Source organism: Anopheles coustani, chromosome 3, assembly GCF_943734705.1.
Source record: "Anopheles coustani chromosome 3, idAnoCousDA_361_x.2, whole genome shotgun sequence".
NCBI classification, from domain to species: Eukaryota; Metazoa; Arthropoda; class Insecta; order Diptera; family Culicidae; genus Anopheles; species Anopheles coustani.
Genome location: NC_071288.1, coordinates 29824791 through 29845404, shown reverse-complemented (window position 1 = coordinate 29845404; position 20614 = coordinate 29824791). Strand labels below are relative to the sequence as shown.

The 20614-nt window shown below is 41.0% G+C and overlaps 2 protein-coding genes across 8 annotated transcripts in view; one reads left to right on the top strand and one right to left on the bottom strand.

Annotated features, from left to right (window-relative positions):
- LOC131259322 (C-terminal-binding protein) overlaps positions 1–7018 on the top strand; it is a 55615-nt gene extending 48597 nt beyond the window's left edge. For 2 of the 6 annotated variants that reach the window (XM_058260780.1, XM_058260779.1), the window contains exons 7-8: positions 753–926; positions 2397–7018. In XM_058260780.1, the coding sequence (XP_058116763.1) occupies positions 753–926; positions 2397–2404 (182 nt within the window). In that variant the 3' untranslated portion in view covers positions 2405–7018. Of the gene's footprint in view, positions 1–571; positions 658–752; positions 927–2396 lie in introns of those variants that run through there. The other 4 variants (XM_058260782.1, XM_058260783.1, XM_058260785.1 and 1 more) reach the window with 4 other exon arrangements.
- Positions 7019–9973: 2955 nt separating this feature from the next.
- LOC131259321 (equilibrative nucleoside transporter 1) lies at positions 9974–20567 on the bottom strand. 2 transcript variants are annotated; one of them, XM_058260777.1, is made up of 8 exons: positions 20395–20567; positions 17766–18358; positions 15806–15913; positions 13351–13481; positions 13132–13271; positions 12229–12374; positions 11926–12158; positions 9974–11863 (listed from the first exon to the last, which is right to left on the bottom strand). In XM_058260777.1, exons 2-8 carry the CDS (start codon positions 17863–17865, stop codon positions 11225–11227), a joined length of 1497 nt encoding a protein of 498 aa, XP_058116760.1. In that variant the 5' UTR covers positions 17866–18358; positions 20395–20567; the 3' UTR covers positions 9974–11224. The 2 variants fall into 2 exon arrangements, with proteins under 2 accessions (XP_058116760.1, XP_058116761.1); XM_058260778.1 differs by having other exon boundaries at positions 15806–15910.
- Between the last annotated feature and the right edge of the window lie 47 nt (positions 20568–20614).

Below are 20614 nucleotides of genomic sequence, written 5' to 3'. Positions count from 1 at the left end.
CCGATTTGTTGTTGGTTGTTTTTCTGTTTGTTGTCGTTGTCGTTACTACTCTGTCTTCTATCACTCGGAGAAAGCCCCCCCTCCTGAACTTTTCCACCCCCTCTCTGACACGATCATCGAAACCACGAGCGCGCGCGCGTCTACAACACCTAACAAATGTTGTAACAAACAAACAAACAAACAAAAAATGGTACACGCACACACATTTGCTAAACAAACTAATCTCACTTTGAGAAAGAGACAGAGAGAAAGAGGGAGGGAAATTAAGGAAAAGGAGTATTAGAGGGATAGAGAAAAAGAGGAAAGGGGAAAGGAGATAGTGAAAGTTAGGGGCTAGACAGAAAACAATTATATACATACACACACACACACCAATACATCTAAACTGTAGAGCAACTAAACAACTATCAGAAAAAAGACTGCCTACTACCTCTTAAAATAATGATCCCTTAAATGTTCGAACGTATAGAGAAAAAATTACCGAAACCAAACTTTCATTTCTCATTCATTCACTTTGATTCTTTTCGATGAACACCACCACCAAACTGATTCCACAATGCCAATCCCACAGTAAAGCGATGATAAACGATGATGTCAAAGTCCTCGTGTGATGTTCTTCATTATCTTCATAATTTACCTTTACAAAAAAAACAAAAAGAGATCAACTTAATTGTAAAAAAAAAAAAAACAAAACAAGACATATACGCAGAAAAGTGAAATAATAATTTACAAATCAAGAAAAAAACTTATAGCTGGTATAAATGGCGGCTATTATTCAGGTGGATTACAGCAAGCCCATAGTACAACACCGCTCGAGGCACCGCACAGTGCAGGATCGCATGCGCCACCCAGCGGCGGCGGTCCCCCGCCACCGTCCGTTGCCGTAGTACCGCCTGTTTCCGCTGTAACAGCGCCACCACCACAAGGTATTATGCCACCTCCTCCACGTCCTCTCGTTGTTTTTCCTCCTTTTCTTTCTGTGTCCCCCTAGTCGTCCCGAGAACGAGTTCAGTTCAGTAACAACCCAATCACCCACCAAAAAATCACCAAAATATGTTCCAAACATCATCGTCATCGTCACCACGAAACACTACCACTCCCCCCCGTAGAACAGCACCTCTGTCTTCAGTTCGTCAGCAATAATCTGTCCAGTAGAGCGGCCGGCAAAGGGTCCTTCCGAACTAAATGCATCGGACAAATGTGGGGTCCATGTTTCTGTTTTAGTTTTGGCTCGGGCTGGAAAAATTCTTCATCCCTTCGTAGAAGAAATAATTTTCTTTTCTCAAAGGATTCCTCGGGAATAAATAGAATGAACTTGTCATTGAAGGTGTTTAGTTTTGAATAATTTCTTTTAAAGTTGTTCAAACGAACAAGTAGAAAGTTAATGTTGAAATTGTTTAATGCAATTAATTCGCAAGTGCACCCAATTTTGCCACCGACCGGAAATTCTTCCGCTATCATATGGTTTAGCTTTCACCTTTTCTGTTACTGCAAAGTGATAAAGTCTATGGTTTGATGCGGTTTTAGCTGCAAAGCTTGCCCCATTGCATTATGTCCGTGTGGTTTGAGTTGGAAAGTGATCGAATAACGTAAAACACGTTGGAGTACTTGGGTATACAAGAATTGCCACACGAGCGAGGAGACCCAATGTAATATTGGAATGATAATGACCAACGCAAGATTAGCTTCTTTGTAAGTAATGAAAAGGCTAGTAGTTACTTCCTTCATGTACCGGTTAATTCAAATATTTAAACTCCTTCTTCTGTGTACGTCAGTTGTGCTCTAGAAGGGGCTTGGTTGTAAATGTTCCTTAGAGTGTTTTTTTCTTAATGAACCAAATCAAACTCCAAACCATGTCTTATCGCTTTGCAAATATAGCACTTAGTATATTACCTTCGACCATCCTCGTAAACGTATATCGTGCCGTAGCAAAAACTCGTACTTAAAAATGTTTGTACGCTCCTTTTGTCTTCTTTGCCTAACAAACAAACCTCCCGTTGCGTGTCCACCCTTCGCCCCAAAATTCCTTTATTTTTTGTTTTGTTTTTGATTTTGTCACAACATCCATCGGACAACGTGTGTGTGTGTGTGTGTGCGCGTGTATGTGTGTATGTGTGACTGTTTGGTGAATGAAGATGGAAATCAGTTGTATGTTGTGTTTTTGCTGCTGATGCTGCTGCTACGTGTTCCATCACCTCAAATCTTACTAATCGGTACGTTCTTTCTATCCATTTATCCTCTTCTCTTCCGCATCCGCAACCCAATTTTTCGCGGCGACACACTACCGTCCACCAAAAACCACTTCGTTTTGCGGCGTGTGCACCCGCATGCCATGCGGAAACGCACGAAAACTCGCGCCAACACCACAACCACCACCACCACCACCACCACAACAGCCTCTTAGTGCCCCCGATCCAAGTAATCATCATTCGGTTAAGCCGGAACCATCAGAAGTACATTAGTTTTTATCATTATAATATTAATATAATAATAATATATGCTGCTACTACCTTTACTACTGTAACGAGAACAAACCCAGGAGGAGAACAATGGAAGCAAAAAGAAACACGCAAAATCTTCACCCTTCAAATACCATGTACACAACCCAACAAGTGAAAGAGGGGAAGATACATACCTGGAATGTTAAGGAGCTAGGAGCGTCATAGAACTGCATGACGAGCAAAAGCAGCGAGATAATTCGAATTGTAAATCGAGAAACCCTCTTTGCTAACCCAATTGTAGAACAAGAAAGAGAAGCATAATTAAATGTCACGAAAAAAAGGAAGCAGAACAAATTAGGTGGAGCAGACAGTGAGATGACGCAAACATCCTACGAAGCACTGAAAAAAAACGGAATATGGCAAAAGTGAACCTGCATCCTGAGAATTATGAACACAACTCTATGCGAGAAGGTGCAAGGATTATATAAAATAGTTTCTTCTTATTTGTTTTTTTTTTTTTAATTTGACAAAACAATGCGTGTGAGGTGTAATTTTACAGTATAAAAGATGAATTTAATGAAAAAAAAGAAACCAACACAAGTTGCTAATAAGAAAGGATTTTATTTTTATTGTTTAATGTGCTTTTGTCATTGACAAAAAACAAAAAGAGGAAAAAAGATAGCGATAGAAGACAAACAGAATATGAGCGAAAGGGAAGCAGCGAGCGTTTGTGAAAATTGAAGTAATACATTGTGTACACGAAACATTAGAGTAAATTTACGAGATAAAAACTGAAGATATACTTCTGAATTGGTACTACCTTACTGAAACACACAACACACAAACACTCGTATAACAGTTTGTTAGATAAAATGTGTGAACAAAAGGAGAAAAACGAAAAACACATTTAACCTACACCCTTCCCAGACGTTTTACAGTTTAGTAACGGATTTACTCCTACACAACACTATACACCCACACACATACACATATATACAGACAGATAGAATGTACACAATTGGAGATAGATAAAATAAAGTAAAACTGGCAGAATTAATGTGTAATTGATAATAATAATTGATAATAATTATTAAAGGGATGAAACACTTACTATATACTTTAAAGATCACGAGGCGGGCAAGGCGAAGGAGTAAACGAATGAAAGAGCTGATGTGTGATTAAGCATTAAAAAAGAAATAGAAACCACAAAATAAAATGAGTATAATTGCAAAAAAGCAACACCTTGGGCGAAGTGAACGAGGAAGCGAAAGGAAGCAAAAAAAGGAAGAACAAAATATTCGTTGATCTAAAGCAGAGCCCTTAAATAAGATAAATGCATTATAGTTTACTACATGGACATGGAAGTAGACAAGCGAAACAAACATTCACAACATGTAAGCAACAAAGCCTCCTGCGCTGAAAAGATTACAATGTAAATCGCAGTGACAGAGGACGAAAATGTCCTCGTTTGGTACGTGCACTGATGAATGCATGAAAGTATGTGTGCATGTGTATGTGTGTGTGCGTGCATGCGTGCGTTTGTTTGCGAAGATGAGTGAGCTTGAATGTTTGTGTGAGTGTTTCAGTGAAAAAGATGAGAGAATGAGCGAGCGGTTTAGTATTGATGATTGAGCTCTTGAACATTTTACAAAACCAAGTGCGTTAGTGCAACTACAGATCATCAACTACAAAAAAAAGGAAAAAAGAAAAAGGCTATCAGTAGGGACGAATCGTAAGGACACACCTTTTCCACACAAACGTTAAGTAACGTACAGATTCATAAACTGTCGGACCGTAGCCGGTAGGTAGGTAGGTGCGCGTGTAGGCAGAGGACGGACTGGTGTGGTGGGAAAATTTCATCTATTTTCGTTGCCGGACAGATTTGTATTTAATTCAATTAAATATTAGCAACCGCGAATCATCGCAGCACACATTCGAACACATACTTCACAACTCATACTCACAGTTAATACGAAAAATCTACTCCTCAACCCTTACGTGTCTAGGACACACTTTTCCCAAAGGCACGCCGGTGTAAGAGGGACGAGGCTCATATTTGTCCTTTTGTGCCCTGGAATATGTGTATCGTCAACAGTTGTATGATGCTGGCGGTAAATTAACGCAGCACACGAGGCAAACACACACACACACATACACAAACACACACTGCAGTTGCACAGCAGTACCTAGTAGTAATAGTAGTAGTAGTAGAGATATACTACACAGTAGCCGAACGAAGGGAAAAACAAACGTGAAAACATCGTGCTTCTATTTTATTGTCACCTTACTTGTCAGTTCAGATAGAGCTTGTTTTTTTTTCTAAACAATAAAAGTAATTCTTGGCGAAACTGTACCCTCTGTTAACTGAGTTGGACTTTTCTTTCAGAGGGCGTAAGCTGATTACTTCGCTTCCGGGGTGCGCGAAATTTGAAATCGAAGTAGTCTGGGAACCGCGTCGATAGTTTTTCCCAATCAAATTACTCACCGACACCAAACTACTGTGTGCGTGCGTGCGTGTATGTGTGGACCTGTGTGGTGGTATAGTTTTCTCAAGGACTACTTTGCATCATCGAAGATTGGTGCAGTTGAACAGAGTGGTGCGGTGTCGGATGAGAAGGACAATACGGGCTTGGTGAATGAAAAGTTCTTTGGTTGGTTTTCTAACGTTTGCAACTGGTTTTTTGTACTATATTTCCACCACACACAGCTAAGTTTTTAACATGGACACATTTTTTCATCACACTGTTTATCCATGGGAGAACGGAAAAACAACAACTTTTGTTTTTATAGAACCCTCTAATGTTTCGATTTTGTTTTTCGATGAACTGTAGATGATGCCATGCGTGATGTCATTTTGATGAAAATAACTTGCATCAACACGTTTTCATACCCTTTCCTTACCTCGTTGAAGCTGGTTTTGCTATACATATTTTTGATTCTGTCTAGCCTCCTTTGACCATCCTGATTCAAACATGTTTCTATGGTGTCCATCAATGAAGAAAGGTGGGAACAGCTGGGGTTTGGTTGGGAGAGTAATCAGAGTCAAAGAAATGGTCCCCCTTCTCCCCTCTTCGAGCAATGCAAACGAAAAACAAACAACAAATCAACAACCTTTTAAGGACGAACACGTGTTTAGCGATGCGTGTGAGTGTGTGTGTGTCCGTGCGTGCGTGCGTGCGTCACAATCATTACTAACACTTTCTAATGCGTGACGACTCTGGGGTTGCCCTGGGTGACGGATGCAGGTTGGGTGAATGGCAGGTTGACGGTGAGCGAAGAAGCAACTTGTTAATAGTATGTAGGATGCTGTAGATGAGTGAGTAGAGTAGATCGACATTTAACAAACACACACACACATATACACAAACAGGATTGAGAAGGCTAGAAAACATAAAAAGGATTAAATAGTCAAAAACACAAGGAAAAATGTACATCAAGAAACGAGTAAAATACTATTATTTGTTGTATCTAATCAGTAAAAAAAACAATCTCTTTTTTGAAGAAACTAAACATGTTACTCAAATGCTCACTTGTAAATGAAAAGCGAGGAAATGGGAATGAGTACATTGGAAAACAGTTAGATTTTTAACGCAGGTAAGGCAGGTAAGCTGCCAGTGGAAAGAATTGGTTATTGTATATGTGATTAATGCGTGCGTGTGTGTAATTATATATTTTTTTGGTTATTAAAACAATGGAACAATGATGTTGTATCCAGCAGCATTTACTAAAATGTGATGAACAGTAAAAAACAAAAAGAAAAAAAAATCAGAGTACGATACAGTAGTTGTTAGAGAAAACAAACCGAAGTTGAGAATGCTCTTTCTTTTTCGCCACACCACGTTTTGCTGCTACCACCCACCATCCACCATACAAACACCACGCGCGCGGACTCCTTTTTTCGATGTAACCCCACAAACACGCACACACACACAAACACATTAACATACAGACATAATACACACAAGCAAACCCAACGATATGATGATGCAACTTTCTTCAACTTTCACTTCCCTTTCAGATATCGGTGCGAAAATCTTAGTGGAAAAAGGTGTAAATCATTAATTGGGACGCGGAGGCCAAGAAAGACAGGACATAAAAACACACATTTACACTACAAATGAGAAAGAGAGAGTGAGAAGGAGAAAGAGAGAATGAGAAGGAGCGAGAGGAAACATGGATTCAATAGTAAAGGCAAATAAGAACACTTTTTTTTGCGAAAAATAACCGACAGGAGTAGAACAAAAGAGAAGCAAACACAGACATACTACAAAACAACAACAACAACAACAAAATAAAAATAAAACAAGTATGAAAGCGTACTAGTAAAGAAAAAAAAAAGAAACAGTAACAGCTTACTGGCAAGAGGAGCGCGATTGGAATAAAAGGTTAAGAAGAAGTTTTATGGATAAGGCAACAAAAAATCTGTGTTGAAGTTTAAGGAACAAGAAATCCGACAAACGGACAAACGGCGGGTGAGGAAAGAACAAAAAAAAAACATTTAACAAAAAAGAAAAAAATTGAAGATGTGTAGCAAGCAAACGAAGCAGCAACAGCCACAGCATCAGCAGCAGCAGAAGCAGCAGCATCAGCAGCAGCAGTAAAAGGGAATAAAATATAAAAAAAAATCTATGAAGAATTATGGCAGACGTAAGAGAAGAAAAAACTGAAATAAATAAAGTAAAACGTATTTTCAACGAGTTTGCAGTTTTCGCTTCCAAGTTAAAAGTAAAACATAGATGACATAATATGGTGCGGAATGTTCGGTTTGGAGAGCATGTTTATTATGTATATACTGTTTGTTCTTCAGTTGTATTTTACTTTTTGTTTTCATAAATTTTTCTGGATGATGCAGTAAAATGGGTAAAAATTTCCTTCCTACATTCTTTCCGCTAACCCTTGTCTATCGTCCTGCTTTCGCAACGAGCTCTTCCATATAGCCCCTGTATCAACACATGCGTTTTAAAACGTACTTAGAGAGGTGAAGTTGAAAAGCGGTTTGGTTGGATCATCTTTTAAAATTGGAAAAATCGATACTTTCGGAATGAAGAAGAATGATGGTTCTTATGATTGTATTTTAAACATTGAGTTCTTCACTCTATTTGTTGATCTTTTAAGTTTTGCCGCTTTTCTGATTTTGTTCCGCCTACTATTTATATATCCTTCCGTGGCACTGGTTTATAACTTTGGAACGAAAAATTCACAAGTTTGTCTGCGGCTCCTTTGTTATGAATATTTCAAACACACTGCTGATGTAATCTTTATTAGCATCGTATGCGGTATTTTGTTTTGCCTGTGTGTTTGTGTGTTTTATTTTTTTAGTAAATGTTAAGTGTAAAAACTTTACGCACCATTGGCTTTCGAAACACAAAATCCCATCGAAAAAAGGCATGCACCTAGCCATTTCTAGCATTTATTTTATATGTTTGTCTTCTTATTGTCACACGAACTGGATACGGATGGACGTCCCGCCGTTTTATTGTGTCTGAGTTTTACGTAGCTGCTTTATGTTTTATTGTTGTTCCTTTTTTTTTCTCTATTTCATCTCATTTTGCAACCATTATTATGCTGCGTAAACATGCGTACAAATGCAAAGAGCGTCGGCACTCTTCCTATCGTCAGCGCTAGTCGAGAGTGGAGCTGATTATGTAGGGTAAAGTCAGTTTGGTTTTATTCAAAAAACGGCTATTTGTATTTGACTATGAAATTGTTTGAGGTATCGAGAAGAATGCATTGATTGTACCCTATTCTGTAGCGGAAATTTAATGGGAGTAAAATGTCTCTGAACTTCTAGAAATGGGGAACGATGTATTTTGCTAGTTATGTATATAAATGCTATAGAAAATGTATCCTATGTTGGTAAGAGGTTGATAAGTTTAGTTTCAAAGATGCGTGACTTAGTTTTTTTTTTTTAAATGTATCGATTGTTTCTATTGATGCGTGTGACGTAGAAATTATCCTATCATTTGTATTTATTTGCCTGGAATCAAAACGATTCATGATGCGCGGTTTTCTGTATCGTTTGGTCATCGAGGAAAAGCAAAACAGTTTTCTTAGCGCTAACAGATGCTGTAGAGTAAGATCACTTTGCAATAATAAGGTTTGTAATCACGCAAAGAATATGTGTGCGTCTTCGTCTCTCTTCGTCTTAGTTTAGCTCGCGGGAAATCGGATGGTCAGAAGTGTTTTAAATACAAACACGGGCTCACTCGGAAACAGGGAAGGCATTTTTTTCTCCGGTGTAACGAACTCGTGCGCGGGTAGATAAATGCAGATTGACTGCGAAGCCGCCGGTTTTAGAATATTCAGCTAAGAATCTTACACGGTATCATTTTCATTATTGCTCCATTTTCTCGAACCGGGCGAAAACAGTTTACGCCATTACGGTATTCGGTCCTCTTCCGCGACATATTTACTGGTCCTGTTATTCATGTATGATTTACTGTTTTTTTTGTTTTGCATAAATTTGGTATAAGTATATATGTAAATGTAACATTTAACTCCTTACTAGAACTATTTTATCCTTAGTTTATCATCATAATGCTTCAATGTATTCTTATATTACTATATATGTTAAATATTATCGTCTTACCATCTTTTTACGTTTGTCTCCTTCGTCTTTATCCGGTTGTTTGCTTCTTCATCTCCTTCGTCAGTAACAAGTTCGTTTAAAAAACTATGCTATCCTGGGGCATAAGTAAAAACAATGTGTGTTCGTTTAGTTTCAACTATCATTATTCTCTAACATTTTGAAAGTGGAATATCTATCTTTCTTTGCCTATACTGGGGGTGTTTCATTACCATCACCATCCGACCGGTTGATAGGGTAAGTAATTTCTTTTATTGATTGTGGATTAATGCGCGCTGCTAGTTTTCTTTTCTAACATGTATGAGCAACTGTTATAGAACATAGAAAATGTAGTTAAATTTACGTTGACTAAGAAAAAAAGAAACAAAAGTGTATGTTAAAAATGCCGCTAGCTTCACTTACAATTATAAAAAAAGCATTGGAAGCTTGGTGAAAACCCTTAAAAATACATTACCTTACATGTTCGGGGAAAAAAACAAAACAAAAATGTAAGAAAAAACGGGGTGGTAAAAACTACTGAATTTATTTTAAAAACAAAAAAAAGAAGAAAGAAACATAGTTCGTAGTAACGCGGCTTATATATAAGAAGAAAATGTCGAAATAAATTGATCGGAACGGGTCGAAACTTATAGATGGAAAATGTTTTATTTGAATCGTTTTTTGTTTAAGTTTTCCGAAAGCATAATAAAGGGTTGTGTTGATTTAAAGAAAAAAATAAAACGGTAATGGTCAAAATAAAAAAATAATTTGGAAGAGGAACACACTCTAAACTACTAAAACCTACACAATCAGTCATATGAAATAACGAAGCTTTTCGATGTTCGCAAATGAGCGTATCTAATGCATTAATCCTACATTCCAGTTTGAGCTATGCGAATCGAGTTCAATTTGAATGCTTTATGAAAACAAAAGAACTAACTCAACTTCACAGTGCCATCGTAATGTGTTTCATTTTCGTATGCAAAGTATTTGGTTTTATTTTTGTTTTTCGAATCGAAATTGTATTCTGAGATCTGGATGCAATTGGATTACTATTTGGACTCTGTATAGGGATCATCTGTTTGACTCATTCTTAGATCTATTATGACGAGACGCTGAAGGAAATGAAACTTTGATTTAAACCTACACTCTAAAACTAAAAAAAGGAAAAAAAAGAATTAAACATACGAAAAACTGTATAATTTTGGTAAATCTGAAATCAGTTGCATAATTAGGGCACCAGGTTAACGAATGATCGAATATATGTAGGGATTGTGACGCTCTTAGGGATATGAGATTGCTTGCTTCCCGGTGGGATTAGTGGCCACACGGTTCTCGCTGTAGTGTATAAGCATCAACGTAGGATGAAAATGTCCTATAGGGATACGTAGGTCTTCCTACGCACCGCTTGTATGCTCGATATGCTTGATGCCAGACTAGGATTTATATTTTTGTTTGAATGAAATCATTTATAACACCCTTTTCACATTGTGCTTGTGTATTAGTCCTATTAAGACCAAATGATTTTAAAATAAAATCCTGGCACTAGGAAAGAGGATAGATGTATAGAGGATATTACGCAAAGCGTCGTTCGATTTTCAAACATTCCCCTGTAGGCAAACCTGTTGGTGTGTATTTTACCGAAATCCTTTAGGTATTGTTCTCAAGTAAAACAAGTTTCCTAACGAAAGGATAATATTATAAAGAGACAATGGTTTTTCCCCCTTTCAAACAAGCGTTGATGCAACTATTTCAACTTGAAACTTTAAAAACACATTAAATTAATTTGCATAATATTGAGTGCAAGATATTCTTAAATTTCAACACGCTGATGGGCTTGAAGAATCAGAACGAAATGTTGCAATATATTGCATAAACACCAAAAGGATTTTCTTTTCTTGCAAAACAACAAAGGGTACAAACATTAGGAAGAAAAACAAAATGGGGTTGGAAGTCTGTTGAAGACCCAATTTGAGCAGATAGACTACAGCGCAGCAACAACTACAACCCCGCGAGGGAGTGAGAGCACGCTTCCCCGCGTTCGTCCTGTGCGTCGAACGGTAGTTGTTTCATTCGCAGTCCGAACTGCGTGTGATATGATGGAGCGACATAAGAAACGTGAGCTTCGAATGGGCGCGATTGGGAGTGGGCCCGTGCGAAAACTTTACGACGACCGGTAGTAGTAGTCATCGTACACGTCCACTCCCCAGCGCCAGCCCTAGTGCAGCCAGTCGAGGAAGTTGTACTGCACCACCACCGGGAACACCATCGAGAAGAGGATACCGGAGAAGATGCCGGTGATGAGCATGGCGGCCGCAAACATGCCCGCCGTCATCGCGTACTGCGGCTCGACCGACTGCGGGGCGTACATCATGCCGAGCGAGCTGAAGTACCCGGACGTGAACGCCATCACAACGCCGGTGCCCCAGTACACCCAATCGTTTTCGATGTAGATCGGCAGGAGGCGCGTGATGTTTAGCGGCTGGTAGTTGCAGAAGAGGAAGAGCGGCAGAAAGACGACACGCAGCAGAACCGGCCACACCAGGTATTTGGGCTTCGGCCAGGTTACCCAGGACGTCAGCAGGCTGCCGAGCATGGCGCACACGTTGAACGTGAGGAAGCAGCAGATGCTCACGAACAGATCCTTCTTGATGATGAAGTTGTCGTCGGAGAGCTTGATGTCGGAGTGCACCGCTGGGAAGACGGACAGCGTGATAAAGAACACGAAGAACACGTTGAACAGCTGCGGGAAGGCTTGCTTGAAGATTTTCCAGTACGGTGGAGGGGCGCCCATGTTAGCACGCTGGTTCGACTCGATCTCACGCTCCTTCTGGAGCTCGTGGTAGCGGTAAAATTTCTGTGAAACAACCAACATATATATGGAATTATTTGGAAAAACGCATGCAACCGATTGCTTACATTCAACGGAAGCGCAAAGTAGGTATCGAAGCACAGGAGCAGCACGAACATCGCTGTGATAAAGTAGTAGATCGCTGCCGTCCTCACGGAGGACGCAAACTGTGAGCTGAGGATCGAAATTATTGAAGCGAACGTGCCACTGATGTTCGACCCGAGCACTACGGCACCGGTATATTTGAACGGTAGCTTCGCAGCCATACCGTACACCGTGTTCTGGTAGATACCGCCGGCCACTAGAATAATGGGAACGAACAATTGTGATAAAATGCTATTTGATTTGAAGTACTGGTAAGCCATACGCACTGTTTAAAATCACCACCGTGGTCATCGTGATCCAGAAGAACGCACCTGGCCACTCGGAAGAGTCAACCATTGCCAGGACGACCGTCACGACGAATGCGAGCACTTCCACAAGGATGCTCCACACGATTCGTTTTGTCAAGTTTCCACTGTTAAAGGATTGAGAGAGGAATATTTATTAAGTAGTCATTCAATTTAGAGTGATATTTTTTAAATGATAAATGAGTGATAAATTTTTTGAACTTTTTAGGTTGTTCAAAACTATCTAAGTTAATAAGTTATAAATAGTTCTATAGGGAATATGGATAAACATGATTATTATGATTTGGCAAATATTAAACTATTTCATGATTACAATCCTGAAGCAACCAAGTTTTACAAACAACAATGAAAACTAGCTCAAATTAAGCTGTTTTCCAAGTAACATAATTTTGGATTTTAGTTGCTTAACTGTTTAGATTTTGTGTCTACCGCCCTTTGTGCATGAACATCGAACAATTATAAAAATATTGATCGAATCATCGATTTCCAACATTTTAAGATAAATAATTGACCACTTAATCTTATGAATAAAATACTGACACATTAATAACAGTTAAAATGTTAAAGGAAACGGTTTTTCAAGATTCTGGTCTGAAAAACGCTTCACGAGGGAAACAATTTATTAAAATGTATTCTGTTTTAGTTCGCATCAGAAGGTATTACGAACATTATACAACTTAAATTTTTTACTCGGTCCCAGTATCAAACTATTCACAAACAATCCTAGAATAAATTGAAACCTATAGAAATATTAAATGAATTGCTTTTTTTTAAATTTTCCAGCTTTGCTAAAAAACTTGCATGTTATAAATTGACCACGTTTACCGTTATATATCTCAAAAAGCTCCTTAAGAAACAACTTACCCAAGATTCATGAAAATGTTGAGCCAGTTAAACAGAAGATTGGGAATCTGCGACGCAAACCCGATGGACGAAAGAAAGTACGTTGCATACTCCGACTCGACGCCGGTGTAGTTTTGGCCTAGCTTATAGTCTACAAAGTACTGGAAGACGGAGGAAGGGAAGAGATCGGTTAGAACTTACTCACACAAGCGGAACGAGGAATATCCAGTGAATACTTACCGATTTGGCAGTGATGAACATATTCCACGGCATCAGCGTGCCGACGCCGTGGATCAGGAGCGTTAGAAATACGAGCAGAAGTTTATCCCGCGGGGGATTGAGCTCCATCTTGGCCCGCTCCATCGTCAACCCTGGAAGCAGTCGCCATCGGGTCGTTAGCAGATAGTACAAGGTAAAAAACATGTCGGTCCCCGTTAAACGTTAAACAATGCACAAACACAGTCCGGACTGTTGGTAGTTACTGCGGGGACACACTCGTTGCGCTCTGGCACTCGGAAACAAAATGGATCGCTTCTTCGCGACGACGGACCAACGGACCCCGACCAGTCCAACCGGACCGGCGTGCCCACAAACGAGCCAAAGTAAACACGAAACGGGGACCACGCGAAGGTTGCTGCGAAAAGCAAGGCACGCGGGGAGACACGGCCATAGGGCGCGGGGGAGGGTAGAGATGTATAATAAGGGCACTTCGTTTCGTTTTGCGTGTGTGAAAACTGCAGGTCACTTGCAAAGAGAAAACGTTCCTAAAGGGCCGGACAACCGAACCGGAGGTCCCGGTGAGTCCGCACAGGTGAAAAGTTAGCGAGAGAATGACGATCAAAACCACCACTTGAGGATCATGTTGAAGATTGCATGTTGGACGCAACACTTTTCGTCGTTCGCTTTTCTCTCGATGTATTTGCGGTGCGCTGTCCGGAGGAGGTTGCACATTGAGACAAAGCAGAAAGAAAAAAAAAACGCAGCACAGGGATGCTCTCCTCAGTTCATACGAGAAGAAGGACCGGACATCGAATCAAGCGCTGCAGGAAAATTTCAAGGAAATATGCGCCCTTCCAAGACAACCGCTTGTGAAGTCGAATCCCCCCAGCAGCGACATACCGGAGGTTATTCATTCTATTTCCGTTCAATAAAATAAATCGATGTTTATTGCCCATTGTTCCAAGATAAAATTAGCTCCACACCAGGATACAGTAAAACCTGTTGAAAATCAACTCCATTCAGGCCAACTTCTTATCGCAACAAGCATTTCATTTTTTGTTTTTCTAAAACGATGAAGATTTTATTGCTCATCGATAGTACTACTTGCGATAGTGAAAAAATCATCATTCAAGATATTCTGTTCAACATAACAAAATAAACGGTAAACTAGTGACACATTTTTACCAACTAAAAATACACTAACGAACATACACACACCCTCTCTTTAGAAAGAACACCATCATCTCATCCCATTGGCCTTCATCAGAAGCGCTGTCGATAAGAATGATCGATCGATCGATTAAATTGCTTCTGCCCGTAAATTACCTCTGGCGCGCGGTATAAATATGCATGCTTACGGTACGGGGGGAGAAGGGTTGTGGGAAAAGGCCGAAGACATATAGGAACACCCATCCTCCAGACAACCGGAATAACGAATGAAAATCCACCTTATTTATGGAAAAGTGGCAAAGATGGAAGAGGGCAAGAAACAGGGCTTTTTAAATTATTCGAAACTACCAAAAAATGATACACGGATTCCGTGTGTGGTGCGGTCATATTTTGAAATCTATATTCGGAAAAGTATTGTGATTTGGTCGTAGATCAGAGTTGTACTGTAAGAATTAAGAACTTGTTTAAATTTCAAAATAATGCACTTTGAATAAGGCTTCGCATTGACTGACGCGTGTCTGAAATTCTATTAAAACCAAAAAAAAAAACCGGCTATAAATTACAAGAAAGCACACTTTTTATCCCCATCGTAACGGTTGGCTTACCAATTAGTACGCGACAGACCCGTTGCCGGGGAATTAAATACTGAGTGCCCGGGGACAATTTGATAAATGTACAACAAACATCAATGTTTTGCAGAATTGTTCCACACCTCTCCCCTCAGGTGGGTCCCCTTATAGCAGGTTGGTAAAGTTCGCTCGTAAGGCGATTTTCATAAAAATAAAAACATAAACAAGTGCTAGCAAAAACCACCAACATCGCGTTATAAGAAGTCACCAAGAAGACCGCGAGCAACAGGTTTGCAGCGGGCGATGGTGTGTGGAACCCTACCGCATGATGGTCATGTTTCGTGTTTTCGTGGTTTTATGCCACCATCCACCCTTGATTGGATCCTACTGCGTCAGCCCTTTTAACCCGTGCAAAAGTTGTCCGTGTGAGCGATATGCAGCGAGCGATTAATAAATAAAAATTTCGTCCATAATTCCTTTAAAAAGCCGCAGGGAACTTAGTAAAAAGGTATATATGTCTTGATTGCATGGAATCGAAGTAAATTGACCTAAAAAAGAGCCCACATTCCACAGTAACAGGGAGAGAGAAGGAGGGGGAGACCACGTATCCTGCGGTGTTCGAAAATATGGTATTTTAAAAAAGGTTTCTGGAACCACCGTGTCGCGCTCACGGGAAGGAGTGTTTACCAGACAGGACGGAAAAAAAGATTGCATTATTCGCTCAGCACAAACCTTACCTTTGAAGTTGAGTTCATCATTTGGTAGATTGTTTTCCTCCCAGGCCGGGGTGAGCCGCACCGGTTCCGACTTTTCCAGGAAGGGCGACTTCTCAGCATCACCGCCTGCTGTTGAAAAAAAACAAACAGAAAAAGTAAGGCATGAATATAATTGAACCTGTTCGAGAAGGTCTAACTGCTCCTTAGCTTAGCTACAATTAGCTTGATGTGTTTTCTATGCATCCATCAATCTGGCAAGATGCTATTGTGATAATGTTGCTGTCCTAGATTTAAAAAGAAAACAAGCACAAGTTCGCATCAACGATCTTGCATAACGATTTTTCAAATGTCGCTGGTCTGATCGCAAGCCTCATCCAAGGTCAATTGGGTTCGCTGGGGAACCCAGCAGATGGACAATGTTTCACAAACATCCTAGGGGGGGATACTCCCGTTGTGAGGAACATCACAGGAACACAGTGGGTCATCCGATGGGCAGGGATAATCCACCAACTTTGCCCCCTTCTGTTTAGCAGTTTGTTGCCCACGGATGGAGCATTACATTTTTTACGATTCCGCACGCTTGATCGTTCGCCTGGGCAGTTATTTATGTTACTTTTCCCATCGTGCCGTTTCCCGATCGAGTAGATTATTCTGCTCGTCTGCACTCTCGCAGGTCTTAATGGCTTATGCGCCGCGTTCCACGGCCTTTGTCTGCCCTCGTGTGATGTTGATCACGGGCGAATTCACGAGTGTCTCGAGTGCATTTAACCAACGAACACGCGGACGCACAATAAATAACAAGCATCAGCCCGATGGAAACATTCTTCACCCAATGCTCATGCCGTTTGCGAATCCATCCGCTAGGCGTGATACGCCCGAGTTGAAAATTTGTGTGAGCGGAGATTTGCCTCGCGTGAAGAATGAACGAAATAAATTTGATCTATTTTTATCGCCCCACGGCGTATCAATCCGTACCCCCAAAAGCATCGTGTTTGATGCTCACGTCGTGTAGGAGCTGGTGGTGGTTTCCCTGTTGCTGCCCTCGACGATGGACGGGCAATAGATCAATTAGGTAGGAATGTGTCTACCGGCCTCGCAAACCACGAGAAAGTATTTCTTTTACACAGCACCGCCCGCATACACGCGCCGGTGCGTTTCCTTGAATCAATTTATTAACCAATTATGTTGTTGTTGAGAAGATGCGACAAAAGAGAGATGAACCGAGGGAGCATGATTTTTCCATCAATAAATCAGTAAGTCCACGAGTGGTACAATCATTACGAAGTTTAGAAAAGAATTCTTATCATACCGCGACAAAACATGCCTTGCTTGACTGGGGTTAAGAAATGCTAGGTCGCAAACCTTTGTAGCTCCATTCCAGATTTACGCGAAGAACTAATGGCTTTAGAGATTGAAGTTATCAATGAAACCGTTCGACCTAAGGTTAGTAGTCGGGTACTCTTGAATCGCTTATCAAAACATGTGTTATAGACTAAGTGAAAAAAAAAGAAAAAAATAAAAATAAAACGGAATACAAAATTCAACCAGAATAGATCGGATTTTTCGTTTGGTAGTTGCAAACTCAATCGGGCGATAAGAACATCTACGGTTATGTAAACGACAAGTTGAGTGCTCTCTTGATTTATATTCACATTCATTGAAATTTCATCCGACAGTTCGACAAGCCGGGTTCGCTCGTTTTACCTATTGGCCTCGGATGGCGTGTGTCGTTTTCAATCACTTGCTTACCCTCCACAAGAATATAGGATTGAATTTTAATTGAGAAAAGAAAAAACAACCAACTAGTCCACAACTAGCACGTAACGGACAAATTTAGCTTCGTGCACCTCGGCCTATAGTTTTCGATGCGCGTCATTAGATCTTCAGGAATCACGATCGTGTTTGTTTGTTTACTCAAACCGCCCGCTTCTCCACGCGCAACAATATAATGCTAATGATGAATACGCGCCAAAATACTCACCGCCGCCTGCTCGGTTGCTAACGATGCTAATGTTTCCGCCATTTATCCGGCTGCCGGGACCGCCACCGGGGAGCAGATTTTGACTGTCGTATGATGCCATTTTTTCTTGCACGAAGGTTCGCTTGGGTCGTTTGGGTGATCTTCTTTCACTCTCTCCCGCTCACCCGCACCGTTTTCCTTCTTGTTTGGTGATTCGTTGCTAGCCTTGGGTATGGATTATGGCCCTCTCGTTGCTTGCACTAGTAGGCCGCTTCTTCGTTTTCACGCCAACCGCGTGTATGACATTGGAGCCGGAGATAGGAATTCTGCCAGATCGGCGAGTTTCGGTGCTGGCTGTTTAAAACACCATATCAGTTACACCGGTGCGCTATGTGCATCGAAATCGCGACCACTGGCCCTGAGAAAGTCACTGGCCGCAGCAATCGTCGATCAGACACGGCTGTGTGCCTCGTACATTCGAGTCTTGTGCTATCGCATCGAGCAGTTGCTTGACGACGATGGTTACCGGAGTATCTTGAGCAAACGAGATACAATCGATTGAAAATAGACTTTGGATTCAGGATCCTTCAATGTACACCCATTGCCGGTTCGGTCTGTAATGAAAAGAGGAATGATGAAATGATTGGTTAGTGACAAGAGGCGGAACAGAAGATAAAACACGTTGCGGTTACGTTAAAAATTGGTGATAGGCGTATCGTGCACGTTATTGATTCCTATCAAAGTGCTCCATTATATTACTCTTCTTCTATTGTGGGAATGCTAGTAGGCGTAGGTGTATACCTGGAAACAACCGTTGTTACGTGATTGTTCCGTACCACACAGGGTCTGGCACGTCTTATCAAGCGTTCGCGAGCTACTTCCAACATATGATGATCAAGCTGCACCGACCCGACTGCTCCTGTGACGTACTCAGTATATTCTGCCGTATAATGACACAACTGCTCTCGTTATGTACCAGCAAATTACGTTTTCCTGTCCGACACCGATTACATCCTTCCCGGCAGCGTGCACGATTGGAATTGATACTCCACAGATGACTAGATGGATCTTTGAGACGAATGGCTACCAAAACGCTCCAAACGTTTCTGATAACGAGGCACATTGTCGGAACACAATGGAGAAGCGTATCGCCGCTTCTTCTCGGTGATTGCAGATTGTGACGCGCGTGTGGTCAAACTTCAGATTTCAAAGTATGTTGGAGAATAGCTGATAGGGAAAGAAAACACACAGCCACATTTTTCTGACTCTAATCTTACCAAGCCCCCTAAGGAGGAAGGGAGATTTTCAAAGATATTGTCTTTACACTAGTCGGGTTAGATGACGAGCATTCTACAGGGAACAATCGTTTTGAATCGCTAATCAATCGCTTTAATTTAATAACGCCAACGAGTTAACAGCTTTACCATCAATTTCGCCATTTATCATGCAAACAAGTTCATAGCTGCCCCTTGATGCTAAGTGCAATTGGCGCGCGACAAGAACAATCGCACCGCGTGTTTCAATTGATATTGCAGTTGATGTGACTACATCTGGTTCTCCCCCCCGTAACCCTTCAGATGCAGTGACCAAAGAGGCTTAAGCATTTATAAAAAAATCCAGCATGAACATTTGTTAATTTTGTTTTTAAATAGTTAACGCGATTCTTCGTTCATATTAAAGTTTTTAGTTTGTAAATTTTGTTCTTTACTGCTGTGTAAAAGGCTGTATATACAACCTTGTTCTCGTAGCACTATCTTTCGTAACGGGACAATAATACAAGAGCACCTTCTGGCTTATCTATACCGGTAACATGATTCCTGAAGTGCATCTACGAGACGACGATGATTATGTTAGTGGAAGATTATTAAATGTAGAATTTTTTTAACGCCCATCCACGCGTCTGTAGTATCGCTTGATGGTAGCCTCCTAAGGTCAATAGGCGCTCCCTTCGATTGTATGGTTATCTACAAGTTTTTCCCGTTAGGATAAACAGTATTTAACGGCTCACATACTGTGCAGCCTATATTGACACAATCTCGGGCCATTCCACTAGATAGAGTGTAATGCAGTGCGTGCTTGCTGTGTAAGTAACGTCCAGCGCACCACTTTCTGTCGGAGTCATCGCCGGAAATGCTGTTACCGGCACATGTTTCACGTTTGTCAATCGGTGCGGCGACGACAGCGTGTTGCGATGGATCGATTTTCTGACGAGTTTTAAGGCGCCCTATTTTTAGAAGAGCACATTTTCACTTCTTTTGACATCTCTGCGGGTCGTGGTACTATGAAATAGCAGCGGTTCTCTGTTCTTTAAACACTTTGGTAATACATTAAATGCGCACTGTGGAATTCCGGGTTTGGAAAACTTCTCACAATGTTCTGCTTCGCTTAGCAATTGCTAGAATATCATGAAACTTCCTCTCCTTTTTCGAGGATGGAGTGGAGAAAGCCAACTTTTTCATTTGATGTTTCCGTCGAAATTATGCAGTTACGTTTCACTGGCATACGGGCCGGATCGACCCAACAAAGTGAAGTTCAACAGGATACTAGCTTCCGCGTTTCCCTTGCTCTCGACAAAATCGATCGAACATGACGAAGACTACCAGAGCAAAGGACGATATGGCTTTCATCGGTTACTGTGCTGGCAACTTACCATTCTGTCGATAGTTCGCGAGTACGGGTTAATTATATTCCACTTTGAAGTGGCGGTGCGAACCACACACGTGATGAATACGTAGACAAATCTGCTAACCGCATCGGGTTCGCGGTCTGTGCACGGTGCGCTTATATTTACTGGCGGGAGCACGATGGTGGCCCGCCTTCCATCACAACGGCTAGGTGATAAATGTGTATTCGTTGCTTGGTGCGGCGCT

Coding starts and splice junctions, on each gene's coding strand:
- LOC131259321 (XM_058260777.1), bottom strand. CDS start 17,865: ATGGCATCATACGACAGTCAAAATCTGCTCCCCGGTGGCGGTCCCGGC. Junction 12,375..13,131: donor AACATTTTCATGAATCTTGG/GTAAGTTGTTTC, acceptor ATCCTTTAACAG/TGGAAACTTGACAAAACGAA. Junction 12,159..12,228: donor CACGGTGGTGATTTTAAACA/GTGCGTATGGCT, acceptor CCATTATTCTAG/TGGCCGGCGGTATCTACCAG.